Source organism: Nuphar pumila, chromosome 4, assembly GCF_984573655.1.
Source record: "Nuphar pumila chromosome 4, dmNupPumi1.hap1.1, whole genome shotgun sequence".
Taxonomy (NCBI): domain Eukaryota; kingdom Viridiplantae; phylum Streptophyta; class Magnoliopsida; order Nymphaeales; family Nymphaeaceae; genus Nuphar; species Nuphar pumila.
Window position 1 is genome coordinate 36919298 of NC_143252.1, and position 14619 is coordinate 36933916.

At 36.9% G+C, this 14619-nt stretch overlaps 1 protein-coding gene across 1 annotated transcript; it reads right to left on the reverse strand.

Moving 5' to 3' along the window:
- Positions 1–8463: 8463 nt before the first annotated feature.
- LOC149840011 (glycerol-3-phosphate 2-O-acyltransferase 6-like) lies at positions 8464–13164 on the reverse strand. Its single transcript, XM_090002973.1, has 2 exons — positions 12380–13164; positions 8464–9529 (listed from the first exon to the last, which is right to left on the reverse strand). Exons 1-2 carry the CDS (start codon positions 13001–13003, stop codon positions 8657–8659), a joined length of 1497 nt encoding a protein of 498 aa, XP_089859099.1. The 5' UTR covers positions 13004–13164; the 3' UTR covers positions 8464–8656.
- Positions 13165–14619: the final 1455 nt, after the last annotated feature.

Below are 14619 nucleotides of genomic sequence, written 5' to 3' on the forward strand. Positions count from 1 at the left end.
ATCATTTTTACATTGAAAAATTGCGGGTCTTAATCGGAACTCGGGTTGAGCCCGGGTCTAATATCAAATTTCACAAACTATACCTGGATCCATGTATTAATTGGACCTTCGGGTCTGGACCTGGGTCTTAATTGGGTCTTCTTATTTATCACCATACCTGGACCTTATAGGGTTTGGTGAGGGTAAACCCGACACGTTGACACCCCTACTTGAACCCTTAAAATCTTTCCCATCTTTCTACTCTCCTATCTAACTGTTGCAAGATTAAATTGAACCCTCTAGATAGATTCTGCATGGTCAATTTGATAGGAAAGGATCCTTGGATCGTGTTTTTTCGACAAAAAGCATACTTTATCAATCAAAATATTCATAGACATTGATTTTTGAATTGTTAAGAGGACATGCACGCAGGTCAAATTCTGGCAATTCAAATGCTGATCTTCACTAAATGGACCATGTAGATCGCATCTATGGGTCTGATTTGACCAAAACAACATATAACACCCACCAAATGCCCATAAGGCCATTTTTCAAAGGGGTATGACAACAGAGATGATTTTAAGGATGAGTAGATCCGGTTCCAATTAACAGCACCTACCAAAAGCCCATAAGGACTGCACACACATGGTTAGGTGGTAGGCTTAAGGCATTTATGGTGGACATTGAGAATTCAATACCCGTGGTCCACATTTCTTGCCACAAGTTCAAACCAACAGGCTCTCTCGTAGGCAAAGAGGGTGACTAAGGAACTCTAATTATCCGTGTGTGGAACATATAGCAAGGCTCAAAACTTGAACTGTGATTCATCTTCAACATCATCAAGCCATATCTCAACTATATGGGGTTGGTTTCGCGAGTCCTATTTCTTTATTTTTGTCTATCTAGAGCTACAACTTCAATAGCTTTACAATCTTATGTCACCTCTAATTGTCTCCTTTCAAGTCTACTGGTTTTTTTTTCTTAGTTTCTTCTAATTGTATCATATTAACCTTTCTCGCAAGATCCGTTCGTGCAATATGTCCAAATGTTAAAAAATTAAAAAATGCCAAAATTTGAAACAAAACCATTTTCTTATGAAATTCAAGAATTCATGGACTTTCTTGAGTCTGACAAATACTAGAATATCACAAACTTTATGCTATCTCACCCTTAGAAGAAATAAACCATATATTAATATATGATCATCCGAACTTTTAACATTTTTATAGAAGAATTCTGATGCTTATTTTGTCAGAAAACTTAGTGAAATAATCCTTATTTATCCCTAATTTGTTCATACTTAATCATTGAAAAAAATAATAACCAAAATAAAGCATAGTGCGAAAACATACCCGAATCCATCGTTTTGCTGGTAGATCTTGACGAAGTTTTGATCTTTCAAAACCTGTATTAGTGGCTTTTCCTTCTCTAATCCAAATGAGAAAGAAACAATCTCTTTCTTGATGAGAGAGAAAAAAGAAACCGCCACTATATATGGTTTTGGTGACCATACCTAATTTGTAACCGCCACATTGTCTTCTTTCCAATTCAGTCCATCATAAAATAAAAATTTGACATATGAGCGCACATTAGATATCTACACATTATTATAACCATACTCTATAAGATGTCATATGGTCCAACCACATAAGATCACTTTAAATGGGTCGATACCTTAGATAGTTTATAATGAGTGATTAATTACATATGTAGGACTAAAAAAATATCTAACAATCTCTCACTTGGGCCACATACATCATTATAAAATCATGTATTATACAATAACTTTATGAGCTCAATAACACTATCTTACCAAATGGCATCTCTAACAATTTGGTTCATTGATCATGTCAACATAGAACCAAAGAGATCTTCATTACATTCATCGTAAATAGACCCATTAATGATCACATATATTGACATAACCAACGATATAGATCAAACATGTATGTGAAGCATGAAAATTATATGTAATGTGATCTGAACATGCCTATTTTCAACTGGTTCTGTCTTATTCTTTAGTGAGATCACAATAAACGAGTATAGAGTAAAACTGGAACCTGAACCTTATACTGCAGTAAAAAAAACCTTATCTTTACTTTAAAACATCCAAATACAAACTCCCACTAAACCAACATATTATTAAATGATACAACACCCATTCAAACAATATGCTCGTGAAAGACCTTGGGTGGTAAACCTTTGGTAAGTGGATTCACAATAATGGAGTTTGCGCCAATATGTTCAATAGATACTTGACCATTATATATTATTTCTTTAACAATAAGAAACTTGATGTCTATATGTTTCAACTTTGATGAATTGTTGTCGTTGTTGGAATATAGTACTGTCGACTTATTGTCACAAAACATCTTCAATGATCTTTCAATGTTATCAAAAATTTGTAACCCAATAACAAAATTACGCAACCATATTCCATGATTTGATGCCTCATAACAAGGTATGAATTCTGTCGCCATAGTGAAAAATGCAATGGGTGTCTGCTTAACACTCCCTTTAAGAGATAGCTCCTCCGGCTAACAGATAAACATAATTTGATGTGGATCTACGACTGTCTTGGCACCCGACAAAGTCAGAATCAGAATACCCAATGATTTCTAACTGATTCGACTTCTTGTATGTGAGCATGCAATATTTTATTATTTGTAAGTACCGCATAACCCGTTTGGCTATTTTCCAATGATCCATTCGTAGGTTACTCAAATATCTTCCTAACATCCCAACAATGTATGTAATATCCAGATGTGTACACACTTGAGCATACATAAGACTCCCTATAGCTGATGCATAAAGAATCTTTTTCATATCCTTTACTTCAAACTGGTGTTTGGGGCACTGAGCAAGAGTAAACTTGTCTCACTTAGCAACAAAAGTATCATCTGATTTACAATCCTTCATGCCAAATCTGTTAAGAATCCTTTCGATATAGCTCTTTTGTGATAATCCAAGAATACCTCAAGAATAATCTCAATGTATTTGAATCCTTAATATAAAAGAGGTGTCACCAAGATCTTTTATTTCAAATTTATTTGTTAGAAATCTCTTGGTTTTGTGCAATAAGCCTATATCATTACTGGCAAATAGTATGTCATCGACATATAAAACTAAAAAAATATATTTACCCCCATTGAATTTATGGTATATTCATTCATTAACCATATTAATCTCAAAACCAAATAAGTGGACAACTTGATAAAATTTATGATATCATTGACGGGAAGCCCGCTTGAGTCTATAAATAGTTTTTTTTTAATTTGCAAACATTTTCTTTGTATCGCCTGAGCTAAAATATTCTAGTTGCACCATATATATTGTTTCATCAATGCCACCATTAAGAAATGCAGTCTTTATATCCATCTGATGTAGTTTCAAATCAAAATGAGTCATAAGTGCTATCATTATTCTGAAAGAGTCTTTTGTAGAAACTGGAGAGAAAGTCTCTCTGTATATAGTCAACGCTTTCCCTTTGAGTAGACCATTTTGCAATAAGACGAGCCTTATATCTTTCCACATCACCCTTCGAATCCCTCTTGGTTTTAAATATTCATTTGCAACCAATGAGTTTCACACCTTATGGTAATGGGACAAGATCTCATACGTCATTGTCTTTCATGAATTAAATTCTTTATGCATGACATCAATCCACTTTTGAGAGTTAGAACTCTGTATAGCTTGATGAAAGTTGATTGAATTGTCTTTCTTTAAGCCAGTGTCACCTTCATATTCTTGAAGAAAAATAATATAATTATCTGGAATTGTCCTTCTTCTCTCTCTAGTAGATTTCTTCAATGGCACTTGTTCTTGAGTTTCTTGAGGTACTTTTTGAGGTGTTTCTTGAGGTTGATGAGTTTGTTATTCAGGAGTAAAACTCTTGATTTTGGATAGGAAGATCTTGAACATTGCCTTGTTTCGAATTTATTTAAACAATGTTAGAAATTGAAATCTGACAATTGTTTACAACTTTAGGAAGAGAAACAAATTCTTATTTAAAAGTAATGTCTCTTACTTTATCACCTCTGACAAACTCAACATCCTCAACGAACCAACCATTTTATGTCTTAAAAAGGACTTACTCAAAGGGTCATAAAATTTATAATCCTTAGATCTTTCAAAATATCCAACAAAATAACAGATAACCGTTCTTGAGTCTAGTTTCCTTTCATGTGGCCTATATAGCCTTGCCTCAACTAGATATCTTCAAATATGAAAATGCTTCATACTAGGCCTCTTGCTTGTCCACAGTTCATATGGAGTTTTGGTTACTGCTTTAGTTGGTATTCTACTCAGTATATAAGTTACGGTCTTTAGAGCCTCTCACTAAAGGAATTCTTGTAAAGTACAATAATAAATCATACTCTTTACCATGTCCTTTAAAGTTTTGTTTCGTCTCTCAGTAACACCATTCATGCTAGAACTACCTGACATGATGTACTGTAGAACGATACAACATTCCTCTAAGAATTTAGCAAATGACCCTCGACATTGTTCACCTGATCCATCATATCTACCATAGTATTCACAATCATGGTCAGATCTGATGACTTTAATCGTTTTGCCAAGTTGAGTTTCAACTTCAGCCTTAAATAATTTGAACATATCCAATGAATGAGACTTTTCATAAATTAAATATAGGTAGCCATACCGTGAATAGTCAACTATGAACGTAATAAAATATTGTTGACCATTCCAAAAAGCTAAAGAGAATGATCCATAAATATCCGTATGAATAAGTTCTAAGACATCTGTACTTTTGTTGGCACCTAATTTCTTTATGTTTGTTCGTTTTCTTTTTATGCACTCAACACAAACCTGAAAGTGAGTGAAATTAAGGGAATTAAGAATTTCACTTGCCACAAGCCGTTCTATTCCTTGTTTAGAAATGTGACCCAAGCGCTTGTGCCACAATATAGCAGAATTCTCATTGGTTAATTTATATTTTGTATTACGTGAACTTGCATGCAAGGTTTTTATTATACGAGGCAATAATATCAAGCAAATATAGGTTATCAACCACAGATAAAGAACCAATTTCAATAAGATTTGAATTAAGAAATAACTTAAATTGACTATTTTCAAATAAACAAGAATAATCGAATTTGTCCAACATGAAAATAGAAACTAAATTCTATATAAATAATGGTATAGCGTACGTTTCTTTTAAATTTAAATAACAAACAATCTTTAGCAATAACATAAAAGTTCCTATTGCCTCGACTTGAACTGATTTGCCATCGCTCACATAGATGAATTGTTTAGTATCAATTGGCGTTCGACAACCCTACATAGACACACTTATGTGAGTGGTAGCACCAGAATCCATACAAAAGTGTGTGTGGGTAAAGAAGTTAAATTAACCTTAGAACAATCCAAAGTGAAGAGAGTACCTTTTTTTTCACATCAAACATGATATTTAGTACAATCTCTCTTCATTTGACTCTCGCTTTTGCAAAAGAAACAATTGAACTTTGCATCTTGATATTTTTTCTGTGATGGAGGGTTTACTACAACTTCTTTACCTTTTTTCTTTTTCTTATACTTGTCTTTAGAGGTAGTTGCCAAGTGAGTACTTTCAGTATTTTATTGCTTCAACCTTTCCTCTTTTTGCACACAATGGAGAATGAGTTTATTTAGAGTCAATTTATCCTTTTGTCAGTTATAACTGACCTTAAATTCACTGTATTGCACAGAAAGAGATATCAAAACCAGATGCATGAGTAAGTCTTCAGACAACTCTAATTTTAGTGCCTTTAGTTTGAAGCAGGACAAGACATTTTCATAATGTACTTCCTTATGTTCCATTTTCCTTTATACCTAATTGAAACATGACATTCAAGGAGAGCGATTGTATCAACCTTTTCGTTTTTAGTAAAATATTTCTCAATTTCCTCAAGGAACTTCTTGGTATTAACCTCTTCAGACATAGCGCTCCAAAAAGTTTTAAGAATTGCACATTTCATGATCATAAGACTCATGCGATTGAATCAATCCCACTTCTCATGGTTCCTTTTATCCTCAACAAAACTCTTATCTGTAAGAGCAAATGGTTGATCCTCACGAAGTGTAAGATTCAAATCCATACACTCGAGAACAAACATAATATTGTCTTTCTAGTTTTTAAAGTTTGTGCCATTCAAAACAGGGATTGAATTGATGTTTGCAGATATTGTAGAAGCAAAAGTATTTACTGAATCAAGAACAAAACAAACACACCACAACAATCTCACAATCAATATACATATCCACATACATTAACTTTAATTAACAAATTCAAATTATGATAAACCCCATCACAAGATACCCAACACACCATTGACATTTAGTCTTTGGACAAAAATGTCAACTTGTAAGTAGTACTCTTTTTACAGTAATCAAACGTAATCAAACATGGACAATTAATCCTATCAAACAACAAGCCTTTCTTTGAACCGACTCATTGTTTGCATGAAAAACTTGATAATCATCCCATATTCATTACCAAATGTACATTTGAACTTGGCCAAATAATATAATCTTCCTTTGGACCGATCATTATTCACATGAATTTCAAATATACAATGATTGTAATATTCCAAACAAGTTAATCTACACAAGAGAAGTTACTTTGGTAATATGTTGTTTCAATAAACTCATTTTAGAATATTAGACATTTATACTATTGAAGAATACCAAAGTTTGAATTTTATATGTATTTGCATGCATATGTATGTATAAAAATATATAAATCTATAATCCAAATGGTCATATCCAAATTGGGTAAAAAATATTCGAAGTCAACCTACTAAAATGACCCCAAACAACCTCCACAAGCCCTCAAAATGGCAAATCTAATGGCTTGGATAAAAAAAACTTTCTAAATCCAAAACTCATGCCTTAAAGGGCTTAGGGCTAAAGCCGACAGATCGGGTCGCACTAGACCCAATCCAAATCTGACTAAATATCTTAAAACAAGAGGGAGAAGGGGCGGGTAGGCCAAGTGGGTCTGATCAGACCAGACCCAACCCGGGTCTGGCCCCGCACCACCCCGACATAATCAAGGTCAGACAGAGGCCAGACCTGGCCTCCCACTGTCGTGTCCTAACCACCCGACGATGGCTGGTGCGATCGGTCAGTCCCAGCCAACCATCGTTGGATGCTAGCACAACGTTCGACGAGGGTCGTCTCACCCTCCTTATCGTCAGGGATGCACCAGTGAGGTCCGTCAGATCCTCCTCCTCTACCTCCTTACTGTGTAGGCACCCAATGGTGCATCCACTCCGTCGAACGACTTATGGCTGTTAGTCAGACACCTTCTGTTGATCTTACCTATTGTCGGAAGGAGGATGGGGCCATCAGGCCTCTTCTGTTTTCGGTGAGTAACCGGGAAGGGTCATTCGACCCTCCCTCTCATTCTCTTTCTTGTGTAGCCACCGGACGGTGCTTACGCATAGCCGGACATCGTCCGGTGGCCTAGGGGCAATCGAAGGGGTGTGCCCTCCCCTCTGGTCGTCGGTATCTCTGTCCTCTAGGAGCACTGCTAGCTCAACAATGTTAAATATTAATATTATCATTTTTTGTTTGACAATGCTTAATATCGGCTGTCATGGGGAGGAGGGGCAAATTCGATGAGATTCTGGTGACCCAAAGCCAAAACAAAACTGAATACTCATATGAACCAAACAAAAGGGTTCTCAGGTAATAAAAAATCCAAAATATCTCAATGATTCAACAAAAACAAGAGCTTTGATACCAATTATTAGAAAACTTAGGAAACTAATTCTTATTTATTCTTAATTTATTCATGCTAAATCATAAAAAAAAAACTAACATAAAGTATAGTGCGGAAGAGTACCTGAATCCATTGTTGTGCCAGTAGATCTTGATGGGGTTTTGATCTTCTAAAACCTCTATTAGTGGCTTTTCCTTATTATCTAATCCAAATGAGAGAGGAATGGTCTCTTTCTTGATGGAAGAGAGAAAAGAAACCACCATTATATATGGTTTTGGGGGCCATAACGCATTTGTAACTGTCACATTGTCTTCTTTCCAATATTGTTGAAAAACTTAGAAAAATAATCCTTATTTATCCCTAATTTGTTCATGCTGAATCATTGAAAAAAAAATCCTAAAATAAATCATAGTGCGGAAGCGTACTTGAATCAATTGTTGCGCCGGTAGATCTTGATAAGGTTTTGATCTTCTAAAACCTCTATTAGTAGCTTTTCTTTCTTCTCTAATCTAAATGAGAGAGGAACGATCTCTTTTTTTTGCTGGGAGAGAAAAAAAAATGCCACTATATATGGTTTTGGGAACCATAACCCATTTATAACCGTCACATTGTTTTCTTTTCAATTCAGCCTATCATAAAATTAAAAATTGACATATGAGCGTACATTAAGTATCTACACATTATTATAACCATACTCTATGAAATGTTTTATGACCCAACCTCATAAAATCACTTTAAATGAGACCATACCTTACATAGTTTATAATGAGTGATTCACACAAAATAGCTTACATATTTCACTTGAAAGCCATAAGTTCAATACCAGGGGTGGAACATAGAAATATCATATATTAATATATGAATGCATGTCCCAACTAGATTTGAATCAACAAATAATGAAAATTATATCCCAACCAGACCAACATTTTTTCCCTTGTATTATTTGTTGTTTTAGGCCTTCTCCTCCTTAGACTTCACACTGCCATCAGTTCCTGCCAACATCCCATACTTGTCTTTCCTAGTGAAGTTAGTACACTCAAACCCCAGTGTTCCTGCAATAACCCTCTGAATGTAGTTGGCCACTTCAATTGCAGACTTGCCACCTTTGCAGGTGAGCTCAGGTGGGAGTTGATTCAGGAAGGTGATCTCATAAGTAGGCATTGGATTCATGAAGAAGAAGTAGGGATCGAACGCCTTCCAGCCGCGAACGGTCGTCCCGTGGAACATGCTCTGCTTCGTGTTAATGGCTACCGGCACAATTCTGTCTGTTAATTCAGCAAACATAGCACTGAACCTCAGAAGGAATGGCTCCCTGCAAGTGGTTCCTTCAGGGCATATGACAATCTGGTCTCCCTCCTCAAGCAGCCTCTTTAAGTTTGCAGCATCCTTCTCACGGTCCCTTGACAGAGCAACAGCCTTAATTGGTGAGATGAACTCAGTGAGTTTGCTGATACTGTAATGAACACAGCTGATCTTTCTTCCCAAGGAAACTGCTATAACTACAGGATCAAGGACTGTTCTGTGGTCACATACAAGGAGGACACCACTCTCTCCTTTCTTTGGAGGAGGTGGAGGGTTCCCTTTAACTATGAGATTGATGCCAAGGATCCTGTACATGTGACGTACAATTCTTTCGGGAAGTGGTAGGTTGAGGTAGACCCTCATGAGGGCAAGTATGAAGCCGATTGGCATCCAAAGGAAGGTTACAAGAGCTACCAAAGGAGTTGGTCTCTGGACTAGCCGGCCATCGTGTAGAACTATTGGGCTGAGTAGCTTGTTCCTTGGTACTGGCTCACACTTTGTGGCAGGCACCATGTAGGCTTCCTGCAGAGAGAATGATAAAATTGAAGTACGAACATAGTTTTCCATTGGTTTAGGATTTGTGACAAAGGATGCATATCCTAGGTATTGAATTTTTGTCCTCCTTCAACTTGAAAGCCTTAAGCCAACCCAGCTAGCCAAGTGTGCAGAGCCCTTGTGGGCCCTCATTTGATTTATGGTTATCCAAAAACATACCTGTGTTTTGGTTCCTAAGTTGGCCTTTTTATTATTTTTACTCACATTTATGGTTGTACCATTAGAGAAACTCAAATTTACCCTTAAGATTAATAAGGGTAAAATGGGCAAAGAAAAGCATATTTAACGAGTAAAACTAAGTACAGTATTGAATTTAACTATGATTAAAATGAGAACAGTTACTGGAGGTATGGATTTGAATAACTGAAGATAAAAAAGTAGGTATTATTTTTGAGTAATAAATGATTGAGGTGTGAATTTGAATTATAAGATAAACAAGGCATGTTTTTCTAAATAACCCTTAAAATAAAATAAGTATCTGCGGCTAATGGAGAAGGTTATCTATCCCATCCAAATCATTTTAGTGATAGCCGACTACCTTTACAAAAAATATGTTCAGGTACAAAAAAACGCCAAATGTGAAAAAACTCTTTTTCATTTTACCTGAAATTTGGGAATGATAAGCCTTTGTACCTTGCAGGAGCTAATAAAAGAAAGACTTTGTAATGGGTATTCTAACTCCAAATTCTATGCTTGCGTGTCCTATTTGCTCTACAAAGATAGAAGTCACCACAAAGAATGTTTTTAATGCAACTAATTACATTATTAATCTAATATCAACAACTGATGGCCATCTACCTTGTGAATGGATTGAGTGATGACATGTGTTGGTGGTTGAGGGTTGATAAGCTGCACTTGCAACTATCTATTTATCTATCTTTCTATCTGCCATCTGAAGTCGATCAAACAGGACAATAAACTCAGCACACAATAAACTCAACAGTATTAAAAAAAATAGCCTCCACTGAAAAATTAACTCCAAACAACCAAAATTTTATTTGGAATCTGAAGCGTTTTTACTTTTTGAACTTTACTCTTTTTTGGCATTAATAAGGGTGCAGAAGGCCAGCTTGCCTAGCCAAAAAGAAGTTAATAAGTTTGTTCAACTACAGTGTAGCACACGGGAAATAAATGCCCCCACATTAATTTCATCCCTTATCTTAAAAAGCGTCTGCATGGCTTGCCACATGATTACCAAACAGTAGCTTTATTCTCAGTCATGGACAGAGAGATCAGCAACTGATGAAATTAAAAGTTTTCATTTTCTGTTTGTTTTGGGGTTTTTAAAGTTTAAATGGGGAGCCATTGAGTGCAATACAAAGGAAAAAAAAAATTGCAGCAAACAAGAGAAGGGTAGGACCACAAATCATGTGAAAAAATAACTGCGGTAGTATGACCTGAAAACTGTAAAATGTCACGAGATTAGTGCGAGTAAAAAATACTTAAAATTTAAAAGAATTAGTAGAATTTTACACCTAAGACACCGAAAAAAAGGCCACAGTCAACATGACACCTCTCAGCCCGTAACGGGAAGTCCAAACCAAAATGATGGTTTCTTCCCGTTGCCTTAAAAAAAAAGATCCACATTTCGAGAAGGGAACATTCTGTTCAGTGTTTTCCTAGTGTCTTATGCACAAAATGAGGGGAGTGGTGATAACAATAAACGGCAATAGTGAAAGGTCACAACTCAGGGATGCAAATGGGTCGTATTCAGGAGGGAGGTTTTGCAAATTTTGGCTATTCCAGATCCAATTCCGATCAGAATCTTCATGTATTTAGCTGTTCTGGATCCGAACCTTTTGCATCCCTACTCACAACTGTTAGAATGATCAGCTGCACAAAAGCACCAAATGCATATCACTACAAGTGCTTTTGTTCTCCTCTGCATATCATAATTCTGATAGTAATTTGTGCTCTCTATCTGGTCAGATTGTACGAAAGAGAGTCCGTTGACCTGATCTAATGTGTGTGTATATATATATATATATATATATATATATATATATATATATATATATATATATATATATATATATATAGAGAGAGAGAGAGAGAGAGAGAGAGAGAGAGAGAGAGAGAGAGAGAGAGAGAGACAAAAATCTAATTGACATTAATCGGCATCTCTGAACTGGCAGGATGAGGGAAGCACTCCTAATTCCTCCCAGGAGCAAGCTTTGTCGCAGTAAATAACGGCACGTAGACTTTGTTGACCGCATTGTGTTGCAGTTGCCAAGAGTTAAAATGGAGTTTGTTGGAAATCGAGGATGGTCGAACTCTTTCTCCCAGTTGCTATCCTAAATATCCAGAATTTCCTGGAATTTGGAATTTTCTACTACAGATACTACTTAGCAATGTTCGTTTGGCGAACGATTCAGTTGAAACCAACCGATTCTCAAGTGAATCGTTCTGAATGAGCTAAAAAATAAATAAAAAAATATTACTTGTCAATCAGAATGTGACACGTGTTAAATCCATTAAAATAATATAATTTTTTTATTTTAAGCTATTTTTTACATTTATTAAATAATAGCTTATTCAGGTCGGTCAGTATACGATAAGTATTGGCCGATACACAACTATACTTACTGACATCACTGGTACTAAGTAAGAATGTTGAAAATCCAGGATATATCATCATGATTTCCGTCAGCATCGATCCAAGCAGTATGTTTCAAGCTTTCTGAATTTTCAGCGTTCCAATAGTAATATCAGGAACTTCTAAAGTCCAAAAAAATCATGATCTTGTATGACATTACTGGACACAAGTTAAAACTTTTTTCCTGATCTAGAAGTGAACAAAGTTCAAGGATTGCCAACCTTGCATACCGACATGAAATCATGATCAGTCTCACGATCTCCGATACCCAAATCCGGTGCATTCTCGCCAAATTCGCGCTCGACGGCCTCCTGCTTGAGCTTCCCGACAAGCACGCCGGGGTGCTTGATGAACCCAGTGGCGCGGCCCGACTTGGTCACCTCCAGCTCAGTGCCGAGCACCTTGTCTGCACCCAGGTAGTTCTTGACAAAGGGCTCGACCATGATCCTCGGGTTGGCCGTGACTATGTACCGCTTGCCGAAAGAGCTGAACACCCTCCAAGTCTCAGGGTGCACATCCTCTGCATAGAACTTGGGCAGCACTGCCCTTGAGATCATCTCTATGTCACGTACCTTGAGCCCAGCAAAGGCAATGAACGTAAGGATCTCTATGCAGAGGGGCTCAGACACAAAGATGTAGGTGAAGTAGGCCAAGGGAACACTGAGGAGGAGAAGGATGCCCCTTAGAAGGCTCCCACCCTCTAGTGCAACCAGCATGAAGTAAGGGAAGGCACTGCGAGATATCAGGAGGGTGCCATCTAGGTCTGCTGCAACGGTTTGGTTGGCTCGTTTTTTTGAGCTGCACCTAGAGATGGGCTCGAAATGACGATGTTTGGTGGAGGCCATGGTGGCTAGGGGAGGGAGGGAGGAAGGGATGTTGGGGGTTGATAGTGGGAGGAGAAGGGTGAGTATGGGGGATTTAAATGAGAGGGATGAAGCTGGTGGCCATGAGTGATATATCAAGATGGTCTATAATGATGGGTTTTAAGCTTGTACGATAGGCCACAAATTTTTTGGGCTTTTGTTAGTTTTTTAGGGGATTGTTTAAATTATGGCAGGAAGGTCCGAGTGGTTGAAACCAACGCCTAAATTCATTCATCATGCCTACTTTTTTAGTCGGCGTGGTGTAGCTTGAGCTTGGCTTTGGGCTTTGCTTTCTTTTTGAGCTTTTTGTCGTGAGCCGCTTGGGTTGGTTGTGTGGCTCGGCTTGGATGGTTGGATCATGTGCGCCCCCCCCCCCTTTTGCCTTTTCTACTTGGATATCAACTACCCAAATTAATAAGTGGAGCCATATTTTTGGGCATATGCTCACACTAATAAGGTTAGACACACGAAGTCCATAGACTATGCTATGCTATAATGTGATGCAAAAATAAGAGAACATGCATTGAACTCAACCCCATCTTGGTTTCGTAGCTAGTGTAGCTTTGGGCTCTACTTAATGAGCCTAGGATTCCAAATCAGTGAGCCACTGGTTCAGACTTATGGGATCAGGTTCTAGTTAAGGTACAAGAAGTTTACAGTTTCAACCATAACACTTACTGTTGAATCATCAAGTATCAGAGACCCTAGAAGGGGTGTAAAGGTGGAAACACCCTTCTTTAGATGATTCATAGCATAGACGGACTAGATCTTTCGGTGGAGACTAGAGTAGTACAGTCCACCCGTGTGTTGCAAAGCAAACCCACCTGCTCTTATTTGGAGCACCAAACTTTGGAATCAATGCAGTCTCCTGCCAATGTAATATCATTAACAGGTTAACTTATGACACCTCTTGCCTAAATATACTAGCTAATTTAGGCTGTGATGAGTGTTTTATTTTCTCATTTCTCACTGGAATCCAGAAATTACTGACTTGTTTATCAAATACGAAATGTGGAGGTGATTAAATTTGACAGTTACTATGTTATCTCTCTAAATCATCGATCACTACTGTATAGACAGTATCACTCACGAAAATGTATGCTGAAATTGGCCAATTAAGGAAACCAGGTGAAAAAAAAAACTTTAAAACCTGTAAAATTGAGGGAAAATTTTCTCCAAGCATGGTAGCTTTGTGGAGGTTCTAAAGAATAGATAAATCAACATGGCAAACCAATTAATGCGATAAATATACATAGTAATAGTAATTTGGCAAAAAAAAGAAAAGGAACAGTAATAGTAATGAATTGGGAAGAGTAAGATTTAATTAGAGCAAGAAAATAAAGCTGACATGACAAAGTTGATGGCTTGAGAAATAAATGAAATTGATAATTGAGTGAATAAACGGAATTCAAGTATTTTCTCTCCGCACAGATGTGATCAAACAAATTTTATCTTGTGTACATTTTCCATGAATCTCTGTTTAAAATAATTTTGGGGCTCCGCCCTCTTTAAATCCAGTCTAGAAAGCTTGGCTCACAAGGGCTGCCCCATGAGAGAAGGGCCAAAACCTTGGCTTTTGTAGAATCCAAGCTTTAACT

What these genes read in the sequence shown, in the direction of transcription:
- LOC149840011 (XM_090002973.1), bottom strand. Translation starts at nt 13,003, where the DNA reads ATGGCCTCCACCAAACATCGTCATTTCGAGCCCATCTCTAGGTGCAGC. An exon ending in ATTTCATGTCGGTATGCAAG is followed by an intron (nt 9,530 to 12,379) that starts GTTGGCAATCCT and finishes TTCTCTCTGCAG; the next exon opens with GAAGCCTACATGGTGCCTGC.